This window comes from Falco biarmicus, chromosome 3 (genome assembly GCF_023638135.1).
Source record: "Falco biarmicus isolate bFalBia1 chromosome 3, bFalBia1.pri, whole genome shotgun sequence".
NCBI classification, from domain to species: Eukaryota; Metazoa; Chordata; class Aves; order Falconiformes; family Falconidae; genus Falco; species Falco biarmicus.
The window spans coordinates 20,786,984-20,810,994 of NC_079290.1; the positions used below are offsets into that span (position 1 = coordinate 20,786,984).

General features: G+C 43.8%; 1 protein-coding gene across 1 annotated transcript in view; it reads left to right on the forward strand.

Moving 5' to 3' along the window:
- The window catches only part of EXT1 (exostosin glycosyltransferase 1), a 186,997-nt gene that overhangs the window by 142,613 nt on the left and 20,373 nt on the right, over positions 1–24,011 (forward strand). Inside the window, exons 2-4 of the mRNA XM_056333281.1 lie at positions 13,039–13,132; positions 17,280–17,387; positions 20,854–20,973. Coding sequence (XP_056189256.1) covers positions 13,039–13,132; positions 17,280–17,387; positions 20,854–20,973 — 322 coding nt within the window. The remainder of the gene's footprint in view (positions 1–13,038; positions 13,133–17,279; positions 17,388–20,853; positions 20,974–24,011) is intronic.

Below are 24,011 nucleotides of genomic sequence, written 5' to 3' on the forward strand. Positions count from 1 at the left end.
CCATCTGGAATCTGAGGGGAGGAACTCAGGGAGAAAAGCTGCTTGGAAGTTTGCAGGGAGAGCTCATGGTCTCATGTATGCCCCGTGGGGACACAGCACACAAAACCCAGACTCAGCTGGAAACGGTGCAGCCTGTTCTCCTGCCAGCGCAGGGTGCTGCGGTTATAGTTTATAAGAGGTAGGAAGCTGAAGTTACTCTGATGCAGAAAACTCCTTTAGGGATGTCTTTGTACCTGCTGTGTGCTTATCACTGGAAGGTTAAAAAATAACATTAAGTACTTTAAAATTAGTATCAAAATTAACACACCTGTATAAAAAAACAGTCCAGTTGCATGTTGCAGTGTGTCATCACATGGCCTCTCTTACAGTGAACATCATTCCCCTCCATCTGTTGGCTGTTAGCTCTTGGTCAAAGAGCTGTTGTTCCTCCAACCAATGTGATCACTGCTGGCATCCCCTCATAAGCCCTTTTGTATGGACAGTCATGTTTTCCTTAGCAATCTGCAAAGCACACCAGATCACAGATCCCTCTCAGATCTGAACACTTACATGACTATGCCTTTCCCTTTCCATTTGTCCTTGCGCCTGAATTGCTGGAGGAGGTATAAAAAGGCAGGGCAGGGCCTGGAGCAGGTAGAGAGCAAAGGGCTTTTTTGCCAGGCAGTGCCAGGGTGGCCCCACACACTTCTCAGCGGGGCTGGAGGAGATGCCTGGCTGTATCCCACTAGGGCTGGGGCTGATAGAGCTGCTTCCAGGTATAAGTGTAGTGTAGGTGTGTTCCAGCTACTGACAGTAGAGCAGAATTGTAAATACCCTCGGGAATTCCTTGCCCTGCAACCCCACAGTTCATTTCAGGTGTTTCAGTGTCTGGCAGGTTACAGGAGAAGGTGCCGCTATACACCTAACCTGACCTGTGCTTCTCATTAGAGTTCTGACTTACAAAACTTGCAAGCTTGAGATTTCATTGCTGAGGTATAAAATTTCTTATGGTTAAAGCTTTATGTGGAGTGGAGGCTCCTCCCCCCGAAGGAGAGAGTCCTTTCAAGCCTGTGCAACCTAATAAATAATTCTGAGACAACTGAATTTGTTGGTTTCTTTAAAGAAACATAATTATTTTAAAATGACAAACAGGTCCCTTTGTTGATAAATGTTTTATATCCTTGCTTCTATGCCTGAATAGTTTGTGTAAATAATGTATTAGCTCACAAACAGACATAGCATGTTCCAGGCAGACACTGCCCAGCAGGGCAGGAATGCTAAAAAAAGTGAAACAGACGATTCTATGTGGTGCTGAACACCATGAGTGAGAGTGGGCATCAATAGGGACCGAGAAACACTGTCTGCATCTCTTAGGATTGGTCCCAACGTAGCTCAGGTGCCTGACACTGCAGTGATGCATTAGGGCTACAGATGCGAGCAGTCAGGCATTCACCATCAGCAGGTATGTGGTTTCCCTGGGACTCTTAGGAGCAGAACGATAAGCAGCTCTCAGAATTACGATATGGTCTGGTTTAGATAGTGTTTGGCACTCATGTTTGCAGACTGGTTTTCAAAAGACTTGCTTTGAATGCTTGAGAAGACGTCTCCTTCAAAACGAGGTTTCAGTTTGCTTTGGTTGGCTATTCCTCTAACTTTGTTCTCAAAATGGGCCTTGAATTTTCAAAAAAGTAATTTTGCAAAAATCATGTGTGACATTCTTTGTGTGTCAGGGCAGGGTCAGCCAAGAGAAGAAGGATATGCGCATGCATCAGTGGTTTCCAGATGGAAGTCCTTTTTAAATAGTGTGGAAGTGTGTATGTCTGAGTATGCATGGATGCAAACGTGCTTGTGGGGTTTTTTAGACAGCAGTTTTGCATGGCTCAAGCTGGGACCTAAAAGTCCCATGTGCCACCATGGGCAATCGTAGAACCATAGAAAGTTTTGGATTGGAAGGGGCCTTCAAATATCATCTAGTCCAAACCCCCCCCGCTATGGGCAGGGACATCTTTCAATATATAAGGTCACTCTGAGCCCAAACCAACCTGACCTTGAATGCTTCCAATGATGGGCCATCCAGAACATCTCTGGGCAACCTCTTCCAGTGTCTCACCACCCTCAACATAAAATATTTCTTCCTAGTATCCAATCTAAACTTACCCTCTTGGTTTGAAACCATTACCTCTTGTCCTGTTGAAAGTGTGTAAGATAAGACACTCTCCAGCTCAGTCACCCTGTTCTGGTGTAATGTCAGCTGAAGACCGCTGGAGTTGCCTAAACAACCCTAGAAAAGGTACAAACTGGCTAAAAAAAGCAAGCTACAATTCTAAGCTTGCACTTAACGGTGTGCAGCTCATGTTTTCCTCTGGCTCAAGAGGAGAAGAGAGTCCAGTTCCGAAGGGGACTTGGTGATGCAGAGATGCAGAAGAGTCATACTTTTTTTCTAGCTGCCTTTTTTGCTGAGAAAAGCAAATAATAGAAAACTTTTATTTTACTGTAGTCAGCAGAAGTGAGCAAGCACAGAGAAGGAGCAGATCTTTGAGTGACAGATCCCTTTTTATCAGGCCACTCTGAAGCACAGTCTTACATGAAGTGGCCTGATTTAGCTTTCTGTTAACAAAACTGAGGACAGGAATGGGAGGTGTCACTGAAAAACAATTATCAGTGCATTTTTATATTTCTTCCTGCTGTCTCCTCTTTTCTCGCTTAGATGAAAATTAATTGAATGCTCACTGTTCACTGCAATAGGGAAAAAATCTGCGGTTTCCTGCCCTTCCACAGTTCATGCTCCTGCACTGCTTTGTTGCAGAAGTTAGTTAGTCCTCATTAGGTCCAGAATATCAGCACCCGCTGTCAGTGGAAGCCTGCCCTGGACTGACAGCGCTGGGGTTTCACCCTAAAGTTCAGTGCTACAAGATCAAAATACACTGAATTAGGGTTCTTTTTATTTTTCCCCTGCTTTGTGTCCTACTCCTATTTTTGAGGTAGCTTTATCTCATTTATAGAAGGCAGAAAGAAAATACTTTGAGATCCACAGATGAAAGCAAATATGAGAACTAATAAAGAATCAAAATATTGAAGTATCTAGGTATCTTGTGGTGTTACGCCTCCTGGGGACTAAGCTGCAGCTGACTTCTTATGAGTAAAAATAAATCACTTCTCTATTTCATTCAAAGTTGTTCCATGCATTTACTGAACTAATTTTTCCTCCAAGAATGGTCACATTTTGGGTCAGCGTGCCTAGACAACATGGGGCTCTGCCAGCAGTTCCTGTGTAAAGTCCCTCTTTTTTCCTTGGAAACAAATCCAGTCATTCATAGAAATGAACTCCTGCATAATTAGAGCCAGTATTGCACATCATCTTTGCTTTCCATTTTTAGATGTTGCGTCTGGAGGACTATAACTTTTAAAGATGCCAACAAGCCACTTAGGAGCTCGATAGCCGTAATGGGAAAATCTGTGGAGCTGAATAGAAAATGATAAGCTTCATAATGACTATTCTAAATCGTTTGGTAAAGAGCTCAGCCAGACATTCAAAGCAAGAATAGAAATGATAACCCCTTCTAATTCAATCTGCAGGGGTTTGTGCTTTCTCTACTGTCCTGCTGAAGTCCCAGTCCTACAGGCAGCTTAATGGAGAGGCCAGTGTTCTTTACACCAGCGTCCTCTGGACTCTGCTGGGTCCAGTTACTGGACTGTGGCATAAACAGATGCTTTATTCATGTTTTACTATCCAGGGCTTGTAATCAACCACTTCTCTTTCTAGGTTAGTTAAAACATTCAGTAGGCCAAGATACTGAAGCATGAAACCCTAGAAAACTTTTCCTCTTCAGCATTTTTTAACCTCAGGTTTTCAATAAAGAGCTATTAGGAAAAATTTGGAGGCCTTTTTTTTTTTTTTTTTTTTTGACCCTCAAGAGGGAATCGCCAGATTCAGAGCCAGCAGGTGCTGACAGGTGAGAGATCTCACAATAAGTCTTTTATTTCTCTGCACTCTGAGGCTTTCAGGTGTGCCCTGTAATCTCAGAATTAGAGTGTGTGGCAGATGAGCTAGAATTTGTTTCTTTGTTCAGAAAATGCAGTATGGATTTTTCTTTGTTTGGGTCTTTAATTCAAACTGATGCTTTAATAACTGAAATTCCAATAGTAGGCTTTTTTTTTTTTTTTTTTTTTTTTTTTTACTTCTTTAAAGTTAGAGAATAAATTAATAGATCTATTCTCTGAAAAAAGGGATGGCCAGCAGGTCAAGGGAGGTGATTCTGCCCCTGTACTCGGCTCTGGTGAGACCCCACCTGGAATGCTGTGTCCAGCTCTGCGGCCCCCAACATAAGAAAGACACGGACCTGTTGGAGCGGGTCCAGAGGAGGGTTGTGAAGATGATCAGAGGGCTGGAGCACCTCTCCTGTGACAGGCTGGGAGAGTCGGGGTTGTTCAGCCTCAAGAAGTTCCGGGGAGACCTTATAGCAGCCTTTCAGCCCTTAAAGGGGGCTTATAAGAAAGATGGGTACAGACTTTTTAGTAGGGTCTGTAGCAATAGGAGTGATGGTTTTAAACTAAACAGGGGTAGATTTAGATTAGATAGAGGGAAGAAATTCTTTACTGTGAGAGTGGTGATATACTGGCACAGGTTACCCAAAGAAGCTGTGGATTCCCCGTCCCTGCAGGTATTCAAGGCCAGGCTGGATGGGGCTTTGAGCAACCTGGTTTGGTGGAATGTGTCCCTGCCCATGGCAGGGGGGTTGGAACTAGATGATCTTTAAGGACCCTTCTAACCCGAACCATTCTGATTCTATGGTTCTATGAATAAGGAAACGGGCTTTGCAGTGGGAAATTGCCCCAAAGATGTTCACAGCTGGACCATCACAGCATACGAGGCTGGTTAATGGGACCAGATTGGGCTATTTAGGACAAGTGTTTGACACTGCCTCACTGCTAGGAAAAGGCTAAAATCCAAACAAAGTCACTCTGTGAAGGACACAATATAATATCCCCAATTTTAAAAACTAGACACACAGAGTCATAGAATGATTTGGATTGGGAGAGACCCTTAAAGATCGTCTGGTTCCAACCCCCCTGCCACGGGCAGGGTCATCTTCCAATAGACCAGGTTGCTCAAAGCCCCATCCAGCCTGGCCTTGAACACTTCCAGTGATGGGACATCCACAGCTTCTCTAGGCAACCTGTGCCAGTGCCTCACCATTCTCATTGTAAAAAAATTCTTCCTTATGTCTAATCTAAATCTACCCTTTTTTAGTTTTAAAACCATTACTCTTGTCCTGTCATTACAGGCCTTGATAAAAAGTCTCTTTCCATCTTTCTTATAAGCCCCCTTTATATATTGGAAGGCTGCTATAAGGTCTGCCTGGAGCCTTGTATCCAACTCTCTCAGCCTTTCTTCATCAGAGAGGTACTCCTGCCTTCTGAGCATTCTCATAGCCCTCCTCTGGACTCACTCCAACAGGTCCCTGTCTTTCTTGTGTTGGGGGCTATAGAGCTGGATGCAGCACTGCAGGTGGCGTCTCGCAAGAGCGGAGCTGAAAGGGAGCATCACCTCCCTCAGCCTGCTGGCCAGGCTTCTTTTGATGCAGCCCAGGATATTAGTTCTCTGTCGAAATGCCAAAGCATACTGTCAAGAGTTAGATGCTACTTTCAACTTACTCATATTTTTCTGTACAGAGTACTGGGGAACAAGGCTGAGTAGATGAAGCCCAAGTTCAGGCTGTGTGGTGGTTTTCCCATCAGTGAAATGGAGATGCTGCTTTGTTCTCCTGCTGGCAGGCTGGGGTTCTTTATATTAAAATATTCAAAAAGGAGTCTGTGATCTCCAGATAATGGCAAGGTAGAGGTACCATAATGATGCAAAGTGTTGGCATAATTTATTGTTAGAAGAATCCTGTCAGAAAGAGCCTGCTTGCACCACTGGATCATCTTAACAGGTTGGTCTTGTCTTTACCTTGTAAGGGTTCAGCAGCTTGACAGGCAGTAATTGCTAGATGGGCATGTTTCAGGCAAAGAGGATTCATACACATCCATGTCACTTGAGAGGGGCTGACAGGGGAGGTGGGTCCATAGTCTTACGCTGTGGCTCTGTGTGTGTTCCTGTGCATGCATCCACGCATGTAAGCATCAGCATCTTCACTGCTTTTCCACCGACCTAGGGGGTATTGAATTCACAATATGTGGTGCTGCATTTACATTCCTTGGAAGATACAAGCAAGCAGAACATTTGCTTCCTCATGGACTTTTCTTATTCAGGCATGTTTTGAGTTTTCTTTCTGCCAGCACAGCAAGGTGCTGTTGTGAAACAGGCACTCTTAGAGGACTTCAAAGCCTAGGAGATGGCATTTGGTTTTAGAAGAAAAGCTACACCATGCTATTAGCAGGTTGCTGGTAGCTGGGGCTTAACACTGCCTAGAGAGGCACCTCAGCAAGGCTTAGCTCTGACACACTGCTTAGGAACCCTCTGTGGTGCATTTGTTAAATAAGCGGTTATCTTTAAATATCAAATTGGGTTGGTGGGACCACATCTGCTACTGTATAAGACTACTTATTATAGATGGTGTAACCGCCATGCTGGGAGCCAGCTGGATAGTATTTGGCAGTGCAGATATTCTGTGTGCTTTATATGCACCATATAGGTTTACAGGGCATTCTGTGTAAATAGTTAGACAAAAGTCATTAGAGCCTTTTTATTTGTTAGAATGTATATTGACTTTAATGACTTGCGTATCGAAATGTTTCTGTGTGTAATACCAAAGCGAACTGAATCCAACTGTGATGTCACTGAAGATTTTAAATATTATTTAAATCTCAATGCTTACTGTCCATCTTAACTGTGACAAAGTTGCTTTAGCAGTACATTAAAGTGAAAACTCTGCTTCCCAGGTTTTCTTTATTATTCCAACCTTCTGAACTAGAAGAAGATGCTGGCATGGAAAGGAGGAAACAGTTGTACCTTGACATTATTTGCTGAATGTTTGCTGAGTTTAATTTCCATTGCCATATCTAGAACTGCAGTATTTTCATTAATTTAGGAGTATTTTCAGATTGTGCTCATGCTCATACCTGTACTTCGCTGTTACCTTGTGCTGAAATCACTTTTCACGCATGCTGCTGCTGTACTTACACCATAGCATCCCTTGGAGTCCTGCAGCCAGGGCACATGTCTGTGGCGGCTGCAGTAATGAACCAGGCTGAAAGAAATACTCCAATGGCTGCCTTTCAGCACTTGGCAAGAAAATCCTTTTTATGTTAGTTTCAAGGTCGTCAGATATCATTATAGCCAAGTATTAAAAATTTCAAAGAAAGGAGGCAGTGTGTTTGATTTATAGAACAATTATCTAGCTTTAGCTCTAACTTGGCTTTGGCAGTGGTTTTGCAAGCACTCGAAAATTAAATCCATTTTTTATGGCACTACAAGGTATTATCTCACAGCAAATGATAATTAAACACCTGTGAAATCAATTAGCCCTTTAAGCAGGAAAAAAAAAAAAGTTTTCCAATTATGTTTTTGCACCTCCAAACTTTCTAATTCCAGAACCAGTGCTTGCAGAGAGGGAGATGAACTGCCAGCCAGTAGCCTGTTAACCGGCATTAAGATCACCCCAAAGCATTGTGCAGCCGTAAATCCAAAAGCAAGCAGTTTGCAGCGACGGCACCCTTCCAAGTAGGATGCGTTAGTCTTTCGAGCTCAGTCTTGGGCAGCTATCTATTTGATGCACAGCTGAGCCGTCCGCTTTTCTACAAAGACAGTTACTCACTTGGTGTTTTCAATGCCAAGTTTTACTTGACAGTTTATTTAAAAGCCAACATACCTTAATGGAAGCCAAGCAACAAGATGCTCTGTGTGACAGAGTGGGTTTCTTTTCAGGCTCTCCAGCCACTAGTTCAGAGCCATCTGCATTAAGCATTCATGCATAGAAAACTGGCCGGTTAGTAGCTGAAACTGAATATACTGGAAAACTGGGAAACACTCCACCGCTTAGCCTTGTGTTACACATGTCTTATATCTGTCTTTGTTGTAGCACTTGAACTGATGCAGAGATTTCTGGTAGATGTAGTGTGTAGATTCAGGGAGGGAGCCCTGGACATAGTTGATTAAGTGCCATCGCAATTTTTGGCTTGGGAAAGGAAAAAAACAGCTCTAGTCCCATCTGATATCTATGGCATTACGTGCTGATACTTCCTGCCAAAGATGAGCTCCAGCATCTTCCAAAAGATGGATTATATGTGGCGCTATTAAAATATGTACTCCTGGGTTAAACCCATTGTATTTGGTTTGGTTTCTGCTCCTGTATCTCCATCTGAATTTTGATAGCCATAACATACAGCTGCTTTTCGGTGAGTGCTGTTATCACCAGAGAGGAAGGAGGCAGATGAGGACGCCGGGGTTAGCATTCCCAAGGTCTGTCTAGCTGCGGTAGAAGCCACCAGTCATCTGTATCTCAGGTTTTCTGTCTACGAAATGGGAATGGTGATGGTGTCCCATATCAGTGTTGAAAGGATTAGATAAGAAAATATGTACACTGCTTTATGATGTCCTGCGTGACAGGTGACATATAGCTGGATAAAGTATGATATCATCACATCTGGGTAGCTGGACATATCTGCTGATCTAAACAGCCAACGTCTTTTTAGACCTCTCTTCAATCAATAGTGATGACAATGTGGCTTGGGCAAAAAATAGTTTATGTTAAAATTGGTAGTGAAAATGTTTCCCAGGCTAGTTTATAATCTCTTAAGTGTAGTGACATGGGGAAATGCTTAAGCTGCAAGAAGGAATGTATGGCATGGCTGATTAGTTACTGCAGAGCCTCTGCAGCCTGCCTGGGCTCCTTGGGATAATGGTGAACCAGGAATCCCAAGCAGCCCTCTAATCCGTTTGCTGATTGACAAGGTCGGCACATCAGAAGGAAAAAAAAGGTGGGGGGGAGGGTGGTGGAGAAAGACAGAAGCAATGTGTTGGATCAAGAAGTTAAGATGGTAAGAGCATTTGGCTGAGCAGCGTTTCTCCTTCATATAATTGTCCGCATGGCGTTGCAGTGTTTACACCTGCGTGATAGATGGGGCCGAACATGTTTTCTCAGCTATGGGTGGTAGCAGGGAGGGGATATTTCAATTAAAGTGTGAATAAATTAGAATTGATTACAAATAGAGCTATTTGTTTATGCTGCCTAAAAAGGTATTAGCTGTGAACAAGGTGCACTTAATCATTACAGAAGGAAGCATGAAAGTTAATAAAACACACTGCTGATCCTTACAGAGGGATGCCAGCTTTGGGTTAAATCTGTAGCTATTTTAGTTCTAAAGCCCCAACTGTCATTTTAAAAGCATATGCATTTTGGATTTTAACATCTTTGAATGATGCAGCTGAGGCCCAGGCCAAGCCGACCCTAAAATTGGCAGTAAAATGTTACCTCCATGCAAGCGTGCAGAATGAAGGAGTATGGGAATATGAGCAATAAGCATGTGCCCCCTCTCCCAGCAGTCTTCTAACACAGAAACCAGGATTATTCTGGAAATAAATACCCTCCAAGCAAAGCAGAGGACTCCTCTTAAAGCTTTCTTACAGTAAATACTCGGAAAGATTAACTGCCAGCAGTAAAGGAAAGCACCAGAAGGAGTGCGACACCGAAGCAGCACAAGTAAGGAAGAAGTGCCTGGCCAGCCGCCTGCGTGGTGCCCCACGACGCTGGTCTGAGCTCCAATTCCTCAGCTGCAAGTGAAGCCTGAAAAACCTCTGCAGCCGGGTAAAAGCAGTGCATCCGGATAGGCAGGTAATGCAGAGCTGTCCCCACAAGCCGGCAGTTCCAGGTTTGCAGAAACCACAGCGATGGAAGACCGTAACAAATCTCCCTGCCATCTTCAGCCATTACCGCCTAATGGCAATAAGTAGTTCTGAAAACAGATATAACCCCCATTGCCAGGGGAGAAGAAGAGGAGGCTCTGGAAGAACCTCTTCTAAGCACTTGACTTGCTTCTCTGTAACTTAAGGCCCCTCTGCCAGTTGTGAGCGGGATTATAATACTTCATTGCCTCCCTGAGGTCTTGTTGAGATTAGTCAGTGAAGGTGGTGGGGAAATCAAGCCCGTCATTGATGCTATACTGGTATTTGCAGTAGGTGCCAGATCAGTACTTAATGTACAAGTGTCCTGCTCTGGCTGAGAGAGTGTTCCTGGATGTCTGTGCCAGCTTCGGTTTCTCTCCTGAAAAAGTGAAGGAGAAATTTCAAGTACAGCAAAGATTTAACTCAGATACCTACCTTTAATCATAGAGGTTATCTCACTGACTTCACTGGAAGTATTTCAAGTCAGAGTTAAGGGAAATGCAGAGATGCTTTCAGGTGAGATGTGTGTATGCTTTCTATGTGGAAAAAAATGCCAATGATACAGAAGTTATTTTCTTGCCCTGACAAAACACTGGCAAAGCTCAAACCTCCTACTGCATGTGTGATTCCTACACGGCTGAATGGGAAGGAATCTGAAACTGGGGCTTGCTCTGACACCTTCTGTCCCCCACCATGGCCTGTGGACTGGAGCTTCATTCACCAGGTGATGTTTTGTGGCCAAGATCTCCTCCAAATGCTGCCTGGCAGCCTGAAAAAAAAAGTGAAACGGCCTCTGCTGCAGGCTGACTGAAGTACATGTAAACAATTTCCTCCATAAGTGATGCTTCAAATTACAAAGCTATGCTTGCAGTTTGACAGAGATGTTTATGTATTTGTGGCTGGCTACATGTGTTGTGTGAAAAGCGTTTCCAATTTTGTATTTAAACATACTGGGCTATCTTCTGTCTTTCAGCTAAGGCAGGGTGCCTCTGTTGCTTTGCATGCTACCCACGAACCAGTAGGAGTAAAATTAGCACCTTGTATTTAAGGATTTCAAATAAATGCTGGATCCTAGAGTGGTCGCTGAGGGGTATTAAACTGGAAATCAGCCCCTTAGCACTGAGCTCAAAGATCTTGTTGAGTCACCTGAAAACACTTGGGTTGAAATCGTAAAGAAATTTGTTCATGAGAAGAATCTCTGCTGCATGTCATTCTCTGCAGCAGCTCTCAATGGATATTACTTTACTCTGGATCTGCTCCTGTTGTATTTGCACGTTCTCCCTGAAGTGAGTGGAAATTTTGTGGCCATACATCAAGGTTAGGGTGAGGTTTCTGTGTCTGTATTATGTAGATAAATTGCTTGATGACCATGAACCATGCTATTCCAGAGCTCAGCAATAAATCACACGTTAGGCTTTAAAACACACAAATGGGAGGAAGACGCTAAGTGGTTTCCAGGTGGGAAATGGTCAACAAAATCCTTTTTTTTATTCCTTTGTACATCTATCCTAATATCAACATATCAGTTACAAAAGAAAAGGTGCCCAGTGTAAGATATCACTGGCATATGGAGAAGTCACTTGTGCTGGCCTTGTTCTCTGATTGTCTTTGTGTTCTGGTTCTGCCACCGGTGTTTTGTGGATATTGTTACATTCTGGGGTATTAACAGGATTTTACATTTTTAGCTAGCTAATGATGGGGGACTTCTGACTGGCGTATTCTAGCCCTACGGGGTATTCTATTTTTGGTATTTATTAACATTTTCTGCCATATACAGCAGAAGTGGTGAGCCTCAGACCTCTCAATATGTAAAAAACGGAATGCTTAAAAATGGCAGATTTTTTTTATTATTATTTTTTTGTATTCCAGTTTCCTGACGTTTTCCCCTGTGTGTTGTGTCACTGCTGGCTGGTGAGCTGGGACATGGCTGCCAATCAATATCCCACATGGAGAAAAAGAAATGGCTGCCACTTAAATGGAATATGTATATATGTATTTCAACCAAAGTTGAGATACGGTTTAAAAAAAAAAAAGTACTTTGAAGTCTGTTTTGTAGTTTTAATTAATGCAACGAGGCTTTTTATTTTACTCTCTGTGGAGATAATCTTAATCCATTCACAGTGACCTTTTCTTGTGCAAATTAGCTGTACACGCTTGTTTAAGCAAATGGGCCTTTGCAAGATGTCTCTTCCTAAAGACAGAGCTTATAATTGAAAATTGGCTTACTCCCATCTGTCTGGCCTGTTTGAGAATAAAAACGTAGATCCGGACTTTTTTGTATATAAAATATAATCATATATGTATGTATATACATACATGTAAACACACATACAAAAAAATTGCTCTGCCTGCAGGTTACAGTTAAATTTGATTATTATTTCTAGAAAATGTAAATGCCACAAGTTACTGTGAAAATAACAATTGTCTGCAGAGTCCAGGACACTCTGGAGAACAGAGGGTGTTTAATCTGGATCCTTTTGTCTCAGTCAAGGTTGATGCCATTCACAGTTCATGGGTTTGCCAGAAGTACAATTAGCTAATAAGAGGCTGGAAACTGTGAGGATTTTTGCATGTGTGTTTTTGAGGTGATTGATGGAATCAGAATAAAGCTCAGGAGTGTCTGTAGGTGCTTAAAATTTTAATTCGGAGTAGCAGGGGCCATTGCAGCTATGTAGTTAATTGCCAAAATTTGGCAGTTATCCCTCTCGCCACACTTGACAATAACCACCAAGTGAGTCATTGTAACCCCTCTGTCCCTTTTTGAGTGCCTGCTTGATAAGGGAAGGTTTCTTTGGCATAGCTTGAATGCTTTTTTTCTTTGTACAAACCTCTTGCACAGAAATGAACACAGTTGTGCATGACTTTGACTAAATCTGAATGGAAATGAGGGTCACAGAAGTACCACTTCTAACAACCACAGTTGTTAGAACTCATGCATACCTGTTTATTTAGAAATGGCCGATTATTGCAAAGGCAAAATTATTTCCTTCTCAGTTTCATTGCCACCCTCCCCAGCTCTCTCCCATGGTGGTTGCTCCTAAGGATGAACAAAAAGGAGCCAGGGAGATGGCTAGCACACGTGTGCAGGGAGGGAGCTAGTTAACCTGGTGGTGAGCAGTCTTGGTTGGGGGTGATTTTATCCAGATGTGTCTCAGCAGCTGTTTGCATTTTCACGCCCAGTTACTCTAGGACTCACCGCTAATTGAATTTTCTCTTTTCTCCCCTGTTCTTGTTAGGTATGATTACCGTGAAATGCTGCACAATGCCACTTTCTGTCTGGTTCCCCGTGGCCGCAGGCTTGGCTCTTTCAGGTTTCTGGAAGCCTTGCAGGTAAGAGCTGCAGTTTAAAGCATTGGCTATGCTGGCTGCAATTCAGCATGCAATAGCAAGGAGGTGGGGAGGAGGGAAATGTGTTTCATTTCCCTAGTGGACAGTAATCCACTTTGCGAAAGCCTCTATTCATACTTCTGGAGCAATTGGCAGCTTCTTCCCAGGAGGGGTTGAGCACTGAGCTCATTGGAAGGTTGAATTGCATTACCTCCAGGAAGAGGGTCTCCCTGGGTGAGGTGAGGCTTGGACCGGTTTAGAGCAGTATTTTATCAAGCTGCAAGACTTTCCATGAGACACTGGCCTCTACTACAAGTAAGTCCCGGGGCAGTAAAAATAGTTTTTTATTTTTATTTAGCCAAAACAGACCTGCTTATGCCTTGCCTATCTTGAGGTGGTGCTTGCTGAACATGCAGAAGGTGGCCTGGAGGCTGTAAAGCCCCAGATGGAAGCTTCACATGAAGGTGGATATAGGCTGATCTCAGGGAGCTCACAGTGTGTTTGGGACAGCACCTGAATCCCCTTAAACTTTGGTTAATGATCTCCCTTTTTTCATAGAATCATAGAAACATTTAGGTTGGAAAAGACCTTTAAGATCATCAAGTCCAACCATTAACCCAGGACTGCCAAGTTCACCAATAAAGCACATCCCTGAGCAGCATATCTACACGTGTTTTAAACACTTCCAGGAATGGTGGTTCCACCACTTCCCCAGGCAGCCTGTTTCAATGCTTGACCACCCCATCAGTGAAGAAATTTTTCCTGATATCCAATCTAAACCTCCCCTGGCACAACTTGAGGCTATTTCCTCTTGTCTTGTTGCTTGTTATTTGGGAGAAGAGACCGACCCCCCCCTGCCTACAGCCCCCTGTCAGGGAGCTGCAGAGAGCGACAAGGTCCCCCCTCAGCCTCCTTTCCTCCAGGCTGAACACCCCCAGCTCCCTCAGCCGCTCCCCATCAGACTTGTGCCCCAGCCCCTTCCCCAGCCCCGTTGCCCGTCTCTGGACACGCTCCAGCCCCTCCGTGTCCCCCCTGCAGTGAGGGGCCCAACACTGAACACAGGGTTCCAGGTGCCGCCTCACCAGTGCCCAGTGCAGGGGGACGGTCACTGCCCTTGCCCTGCTGGCCACACGACTGCTGATACAGGCCAGGATGCTGTTGGCCTTCTGGGCCACCTGGGCACACTGCTGGCTCATGCCCAGCCGGCTGTCAACCAGCACCCCCAGGCCCTTTCCCCCAGGCAGCTTTCCAGCCGCTCTGCCCAAGCCTGTAGCGCTGTGTGGGGCTGGTGTGACCCAAGGGCAGGACCCGGCACTGAGCCTTGTTGAACCTCACACAATTGGCCTCGGCCCATCGGTCCCAACCTGCCCAGATCCCTCTGCAGAGCCTCCTACCCTCAAGCAGATCAACATTCCTGCCCAACTTGGTGTCATCTGCAAACTTACTAAAGGTGCATTAGATCCCCTCATCCAGATCATCAATAAAGGTATGAAAAAGGACTGGCCCCGGTACCACACTCTGGGGAACACCACTTGTGACCAGCCACCAGCTGGATCTAACTCCAGTCGCCACAACTCTTTGGGCTTGATCATCCAGCCAGTTTTTTACCCAGTGAAGAGTAGACCTGTCCAAGCCATGAGCAGCCAGTTTCTCCAGGAGAATGCTGTGGGAAATGGTGTCAAATGCTATACTAAAGTCTAGGCAGACAACAGCCTTTCCCTCATCCACTAAGCAGATCACCTTGTCATAGGAGATCAGGTTCATCAAGCAGGACCTCTCTTTCATAAACCCACGCTGGCTGGGCCTGATCCCCAGCTTTCCTGCACATGCCCTGTGATGGCACTGAGGATGACCTGCTCCGTAACCTTCCCCAGCACCGAGGTCAGGCTGACAGGCCTGTAGTTCCCCAGATCCTCCTTCCTGCCCTTCTTGTAGATGGGCATCGCATCGGCTAACCTCTTGTCTCTGGGACCTCCCTGGTTAGCCAGGGCTGTTGGCCAGCAGCAGAGGGCAACGCAGAGGGGCTCCTGAGTCACTGTGGCAGCAGGGTTTGGCAGCGCAGTGATGGAGCCTGACACTGACCTACTCTGGCTGCAGCCAACATGACTTTGTTTTTTGGCAAGCATCAGCTCAGCCCTGGGGTCCTGGATGTTCAGTCAGGCGTACAGAGCATCCTGAGAGAGGCTGCAGCTCCTCTCTAGGACTGGCATCTGGATTTCCGTGGGGGCTGGAGTGAAGGGGAGGCTGAGGTGCTTCTTAGTGTCAGTAAGATGGCAAATGAGAACACCTCACTGAGTCCTGCCTCCTGCTGTCCTTTTGCCATTTGGGAAGCATTCCAGCACTGGCAGTAAAGCTGTTAATGAATATCATCGCATCACTTTTCTTCATCAACCGTAAAATGTCCCAGCCACTATTAAAGAGTATTGTTTTGCGCAGAACAGAATTCAGGTACATAAGTGCAGGTGTATAATAAATGTCATTTTAGAAGCCCAGGGGTGCCTTTCTGGCTTCCTGCTGCTTTTCCAGAAGGCCTCCAGGAGATCCTGTGTCATGTCCACCAGCCTTTGATGGGTTTCTTGGATAGCCTAGAGAATCCCAAATGTGCTGGACACTTAGGTTTAACAACTGAACCCCACACCTGCTGTCAGATTTGAGATCCAGGTTCTGGACAGTCTCTTACCTCTGTGCTCTTACTCAGATTGATAGCCTGCAAAGTGCTGTTCCCTCTCCAGCCTCTTCAGAGGAAGAAGTGAGACTGGCTTATTTAGGATGAGGAGTCACTTCAGATCCTTCTGAAGAACACTGCTTAGCTATTCTCTTATCTGGGACACAAGTCACGCAGCTTCTGTTAGATACATCATCTCAGAAAAAGAAAGCAGGGAGTGTACCTCACTGTACAGAACTTGGAGGCTCCAGGCTGATGATGATAAAATACAGGCACTGAGTTTTTTCTTAGCAGCCTGGTAGTAGAATTCACCAATTATGATGAATTCCCAATTTCTGCCTGGCTCCAGGGTATGTTGAAAGACATAATCCACATTAGTGGAATATTTTAAACATAAAACACATTGCTAAGTGTTTTCTGGTTGGCTTTTTTCATGCACTAATGTAATTTCCTTATGAAAGATCACAGTTCTTTAGACATTATAAGCACTGCTATAATGCAGAGACTTGACCAGTCTAAGATCCTGTGTGTCATACATGTTACCAAGGAAGGTACAGCAGTCTGAAAGGATCCCCTTTATACCATCGTTTTGGAGGTGTGGGGAGATCCAAACTCTAGTCTGAACCAAATTCAGAGCACTTAAGCTTGACTTGATGCAAAGGAGACTGAACCAGAGTACAGGCTCATTGCATATTCTCTGGTAATAGGTTCTTTCATCACATCAGGAGGTTTTTTTGTTTGGTTCTTATGTTGTGATCCAGCTGACTGGAACGTAGTGGTGATCATTTGTTTACAGAAATACTGCCCTATTTACTGAATATTCCCAAACTTGCTGCTGTGCAAAGGAACATGTGCAACTCGTAAAAGATTAAATAATGTAGACAGATCATACTGGTATGAAAGAGATACTAAATGTGTATGCTTTTTGTTTGTTTTAAGACAGAAAACGATTCTTATTTTTGTAGACAGGTGATGACAGATGAGTTGTGTTTGTGCATTTGCCTGTGTTTGGAGAGTTCATATCAAACAGGATAGGGAATTCACTCTGTGGGAAAAGTGCTCTGGAATTAAATATGATCTATATTTTCGGTAGGGTTGTCTTGCAATGTATAAAAACTGAGGGAGTTACCTCCTTTCTGAATGGTTCACAAAGCAGCAGACGTGGCCATCATTTCTTATTAAATTCTCTGGTGTTACATCTGCAGCATTTTAACAGTCCAGCCCTCATCTGGCAGCATAAGCACCAGATTTCAAATGCCACTTTCCATGCAAACCCCACCTTTCAGTGAACGTGCATAAGTACAAAATGGAAAACCATCAACATTTGGGCTACCCTCCTGTGGCCTCTAGCTTCTGCTATTCTTTGCCCTGTTGCCTTTCCTGAGCTTGTACAGAAAACAGTGATCATGGTGTTGGTGCAAACCTCAAAGCTTGCCCTAACCATCGGGTACCGCTGACAACTGTGATGCCTCTGTGTGCGTGCAGGCTGCCTGTGTCCCGGTTATGCTCAGCAACGGATGGGAGTTGCCATTCTCGGAAGTGATTGATTGGAACCAAGCTGCCGTCATAGGCGATGAGAGATTGTTATTACAGGTAAGGAAAAGACCGCAGCCTTCAGCGGATCAGTTGATTATTGCTGCTGCCATCTAAATGGACGGGGAAGATGAATCCAAAAGGTCAGGGCTGTATAAGAATTTTTATCATGAAGGGATTGTCTGTGTCACATCGGCTATGAACTCATTTAATATGACATCATTCATTTTTTGACCTGAAGGTCATTGCAGCCACCAGGCCACATTCTTAAGTGCATGAGACTCTGATTTTTCCTAAAAGCATGAAATCTCTTCTGGTGTGGAGCACCTGGATGCCTCTCTGAAGCAGAGCTCTCCTGGACTGTGTGCTTTGATGAGAGAAAACACTTGAAGGCAGCGTCTGCTCTAGTCCTTCAGAAATAGTTTATCCTCAGGCATCTGTCCCACCAGCGTTGTGTCTCTGGCTGGCAGGTACTGAAGGGATTCCTCAGAAAAGCAGGTACTTTCTCAGGCAGGAGTTACCACCTAACAGTTTTGTGGGAAGCATCATCTGTCCCTTTTCAGTTGTCTAGACTGTGTCACATGGCTTTCTGAAGCAGCGTTCATGTCACTTATTGTTAATCTCCTTGAGGTCATGGAACAAAAGCAAGTTGAGAAGTTAGAAATTCCATGCCACCTTCAGCATCTACCTTGGTTTTAAATTCACTAGATTTTTTTTTTCTGTTTTCCTAGTGGGTTTTATAGTATAAAAACATTCTGTAAAGTATGTGAAGAAGTTGATGTTAGGAAAATCTCTTGAAAAATTCATTTCCCCAAAATAGCATTTGATAAAATGCCATTGCCCAGCATGAAGCTGAGATCCACGAGATCTGGCGTAGGCACTAAGTAGCCACTAAGCGGGTGGTTTTTTATGGTTAAATTTAACTAATTTCCAAAGTGGCAAGCTATAGTCATCCACAGAGAGAAGCCTTCAAAAGTACAGGTGTCTTGGCACCCCAAAAATGAAGTACCTTTGAAAATCTTGTTAGATGCCTATTTACATGTTGGAAGATGTAAATATTTGTGAAGAGCTGGCCTAGCAAGCCTTGCAAAGTGCTGCCTGTTCTCCTTAATGTGATATAAGCTGCAAATATAAAAGGGCCATTTGATTTTTGCTTCGGTGGACAGCACATTTTTCTGAGCAAAATTATTTCTCTCTTTAAATAATAATAATGTGCTGATCTTCGTGCTTTCCGGTAACATGCTGTTCGTTCTCTTCACAGCTGCTTCCATATTGAACAGCTACTGCACCGTTATTAACAGTGTTTTTAAAGAGCTGGCAGAGGGCCTGAATGTCTGCTCTGGGAAATGTTTTTGTTATGTTACAGTTTTTCATTTCCTGTTTGAGAGCAGCTTGGATGTTTTTATTTGCATATTCTCCTCGTCACAGTGCTAGGAGAGCTTAATCCAGCCTTCCTGCATTTATTTGTGCAGGGTGGTTTTTCCCTTCCCCCTACTTATTACTGAAATGACCTTTTATTAAGACGTCACCCATTCTAATAATTCCAGTGTAATTCTGTCAGATTAGTATTAATACATCATTTTTCCCACCTGTCTTTCTGGACAGGTCGATTAATAACTAAAAGGCAAATGCAGTTAAAAAGGAGTCTCTGATTTTTCTTTCTGGTTGTTGTAACGGAGGAGGCGCCAAGGCTGCTTTTTAGCCTTGGCACTGTGTTTGCAGGCACTCACAAGCATGGTGTGCGCTGTAAAATCATAACTTCTTTCAGTAAACCTTCACAGTCAGAGCAGCCTTCCCTTTCTAAAAGTGTAGTTGGCAATGAGTATTGCTTTTATTAGGTGCTCACACACGTACGCACACAGGCGCAAGGTTGCACATAACGCAATGAAATTTTTACGTTTATAGAAAAAATGCAATATCAACACTGTGAAGTGACTTTGATCTTTCATTTGCTGCTGATAAAGATAAGATGATTAATACACATTTATGTACAGCCAGTACAGATAATGTTCATTATCCTTCTGCTTATTGGAACTTACTGGATAAGTAATGAAAACAAAGAAAGTTCACCCCAAAAGATGAAATCTGATGGAGTTATTTACTGCCTCATGTCATGAATAGTAATGTAATTGATTAGAAAAACATGTATTAATACATGTTTTTAGCTTCTATCTTTCTTACTAGTTTTACAGGGAATTTGATGATGCTCGTGGAAATTTGTTTTTGTATCAATTCTTAAAATCTCTAATTTTCTTCAGGAAAATGTTTCAGGAAAACTTGTTTTGGGAGCATGTGAAAGCAAATAATGATCACTGCAACCTCTCAGAATACTTTAGGAATAAGCAACGTGTGTTCTGGTCAGGAAAGGGCAGGATGTAGTGGGGTGCAAGCAAACTCAGAATAAGCTGGGATCTGCAAAAAGCAACACACTGCTCAGGTATATGCCTTTACAACTAACGACTTAGGTAAAAAATTTATGAGAAACGAGTGTCTGAGAACAAGGTGGCCTAATTTGAAATCACAAAAAGGTAGGTGCAAAAACACAACTCTTCATTCGTACTAAAAATGAACATAAATCAGCAACATCATAGATGCCTTTCTGGTGCTGTGAGTAGCCCTTGTAATTGAAGAAAACTGCAATTACATTCCCTTGATAATGTCAGTTTACATTGTCAAACCAGTGTACTGGAGGCCTTGGTCAATGTCCTAAGTTAACGACATGTACATATGTTAGTTTCCTTCCAGTCTGGATGAGGGACATGGGAATGGGGAAAGATGTAGAAGTGAACCCTGCCCATCAGATCCAGTGTGCAGTTAAATTTTTTGATGGGAAAGCATTGCAGCAGGGCAATTTGGGTTTTATTTGCAAGGCAACTTATACCAGAATTAATGTGTTGATTTAATGAAAAGGAGGGAAAAAGAAGCAGTGTTTTCCCTTGTGAATAACAGGTGTTGTGGGAGGCGTTATTCTTTTGACCCCCAGCAATTAGTAAAACGCAATTTGATCCACAGGCTCCCAAAAAGTGGAGTCTTGCTTAAGACATTGCTATGTTTTCCTTAGGGCACTTAGTGTTACCATGCTGAGGTAAATGCAGTTCCAGATCCTTTTAATACACTTTGAAAGTGGCGATTATTGTTGGACTCTCAAGACCTGCAGGTACTAGTTTGTTAAAATACTAATCCATGAAAAGCTTTGTGCATGAGGGATGTAAGAAGGAGCTCCTTGCTGTGCCATGGCACAGTGCTGGCTGGGGAGAGGGAGCTTTTGTTTCCATAAAACAACCAAAACCTAAAAGAAAACAGATAAAAAAGAAAATTCATATATTCAGTACCAAAGGTTATAAAGGGTTGTGTCTCATTCGTTTTACATCGAAGCTTTAACTGTTGACACACGCATCTCTGTCAGACAGGAGTGCTGAAGCTGCGCAGCTTGCTAATAGAGGAGAGGGCTTGTCAGCAGCATATTAATTTGATGAGACTCCGTTGTTTTCTGAAGCTTCTGACTATATTACATCTTGTATTACAGATTCCTTCTACAATCAGGTCTATCCATCAGGATAAAATCCTAGCACTTAGACAGCAGACACAGTTCTTGTGGGAGGCTTATTTTTCTTCAGTTGAGAAGATTGTATTGACTACACTAGAGGTAAGTAAAAATTGTCTGGGACCTTGCTGAACAGCGAGGTTTCCATACCTGTCCAGTTGCTCCTGTCCTTGCTGGCTTCGGACCTTGGTTTTCATGACGCACAGTTGGTCAATGGGAAAAAAGTTTGTCATCTAGATAAATTTTCTCCCCTAAGGAAATACTTTCTTCATTATCAGAATCCACATGAGAAAACTGACACAGTGAAAAATGGGAGCTACAACACGTGAAAAAGCTGTCATGTGTGATCTTGCCTTCGCAAAGCTTTGTGGCTTATGAATCACTATCCTTGTCATTGGTAGTGAATGTGTTTCTTTAAGAAACCTTGCTGGAATTCATTTTGGTAAAAACGCTACAGTAGTGCTCTTCCTTGACCATCCCTTAGCATTTTGATGCCTTGTGATGGGGTTGTTGGTCTGGCTCAAGGAAAAGCGGGGGCTTGTAAATCACTGTGTCCTATCTTCACACACAGGATAAGGGATGGGCCTGATCATCCATATAAAATATTAATAAATAATCATAATTAGACTGCTGTTAAACAGGGAGACAGATGATCTCAAGTGTGGAGAGAATCCTTTCTGAATTCAGAGATAGAGGAGAGATGAAAGGCTCTTTAGAAGTAGGGCCCAGGCTACAGTTTCAAAAGCAGATTTCTCTTCTAATTGTTTTGCAATTTTGCACATAAATTTTTGACACACTTTTACCACTGGAAGTGGTTCACTTTGTAGGTGCGAATGCATTTGTTTTATGCTAATGCTTCTGCAATTGCATCCTTTCTTGTGCACAGTAGTAAGGCTCCACATTCTTCGCTGTGCCTGCTTTCCCCTGAAAACTGCAAATGAGTGCTGCTGCCTGCAGTACAGGTTGCCTGTGGCGGATCTAACTCCAGCTGCTGCAGGACAGTCCCTTAGGCTTTTCTGTGCCAGTAAAGAAAACCAACCAGGGAACATTCTCAGAGCTCCTGGCGTAGCTATCCTCGCAATGCTCTCCTTGCCCTTGGAGGAGCTTGTCTTCATCTGTGCTGCCTGTTGGGAACTGCTCTGCATCCTCAAAACTCCCCATAAGTGCTGATGAGATGGTTATAATTATCACGGCCCATGCCAGGATCAAACTCACAAAGCTGGAAGACCGTGTGCCATTGCTCACAGCCTTATTTACCCGTATTCCCAGGGACAGTCAGGGTGCCTCTTGGACCATCTGCCCCTTCCCTGCATGCACCCTGCTATTGCGAGGGATTGCTAAAAGGAGAGAGATGCACGGCTCTCCTCACTGCACCTCTCCTGCCTGTGCTGGGGCTGATCTTGAGGGGACATAACCTGCAGTCCCCACAGCCTTGGTGTCCATCACATCAAGCTCCAGCGCTCACAGATGTGTCTTCAGTGCTGCTTTGGGACACGTTGGCCCATGTGGCCACAGGTGCACAGGGGACAGCAAAACCCTTAATAAAGCTGAAGCAGCTGAGCAACCAGCGATCTGGAGTTTCTGCTTGGAGGGGAAAAACTAAAGTGAAAACAAAAATCTTCCTAGAAGGTTTAATTTAATGAAACTGAGTAATGCATGCCTGGTGTTGAAGTTATGTTCTGGGATTTTTCATTTGTTTGCGGGGGTGGTTTTGGTTTGAGGTGTTTTTTGTTTATTTTTTAATACAGGACTCTCAGAAATTTTTGAGACAGCTAAGAGGGATTCTGGTTTTATGAACAGATTTATGAACGTTTCAACTTGCCTGAGTAAAGTCCTGAGTTAACTTTCCTTAGGAAAGTAATAAACAGTTACAGAAATAAAAATAGACAGAAAATAAAAAAAAACAGTTGAGCGTGATTTTTAGTGTCTGAAATCTACAAGCAGATAATCTCTTCTTAAAATCTGATGCCTGCAAATAAATTCCTAGCACGATTATTTTTTTCTGGTGGATGTTATCCGTATTCTGTTGTGACACTGTTGTGTCAGAATGCTCTGATGATGCTAGGTATCATCAAGATAATCACTTGCCTGCTGACTGCAGTGCTGGTACATGTCCACATATGAGGATATCGGTATAGAAAAAGTATTCACCCACTCAGATGTCTGCAAGGACATCACAGCTCTCTCTGCCCTTTATCCTGCACACCTCTGAAAGCATCAAGTCACGTTTTAAGGTCCTCGATCTTCTCACAGCATCTGGTGGCCTAAGCCAGACAGCTCATAGCCAAAATAAGAGGTTTGTATCACTTGGCCATCAGCGCTTACTGCAGGCACAGAGGAAGTGCCCTGTGCCGTGGCTATCGTGTGGGTCAGGAAACTGTTCACGAGTGTCTGCTGCAGGCTGGTGAGTGGGAACGCTGGCAGCGCAGCAGTGAACTGCTGCAAACACCATCCAGATGCATGCTGCAGTGTATCTGCACTTTTTTAGCTTGGTCTTCTCTGAAAACAAACCTAAAACTTCCCTAAATCTCTGTGAAGCATGCTCAGTCCACTGCTTGGGAAGAGGAGGGGAGAGGGGCGGCATAAAGTACAGACAAGAAATGTTTGCTTCTTGGCTGAGGCATGTTGAGAAGCATCAATGATTAAGGCAATATGTGAACTTCTTGAAGTGTGAGGATGAGGTGGACAAAAATATTGGACTAGTAATGAATTCCAAAAAGAAAAGGGAGATCTTGCCAGAGATCCTAACCCCTTCCTTCTCTTATTAAACTTCCTCTCATGCCTCATCATTGGAGAGGCCGTGTAGCTGCTGTCTGTCTCTGCAATATGTGCAACACTATACACTCTGCATTTTAATTGATTGGTCCTCCATGTTATCTTTTTGTGTACTTTTCTGTTCTCTTTCTGCCAAGTGGTCTTTTCTCCTCTCTATCATGATGGACAGCTAGATTTCTTATGTAGACCAGGAGTGTGATAAATTAATCTTCCGTTTGTTAACTGTGATAAATCACCGAGGCCAGCTCCCCAGCCTGGTGCGGAACTGTGCTGGTGAGATTTGTGTGCCTGACATGCACTGAAGGCTGTGTGGCACCCGGGGCCTGCTCTGTGTTAGAGCTGCGCTAGCTCTGGGTGCACCGAGG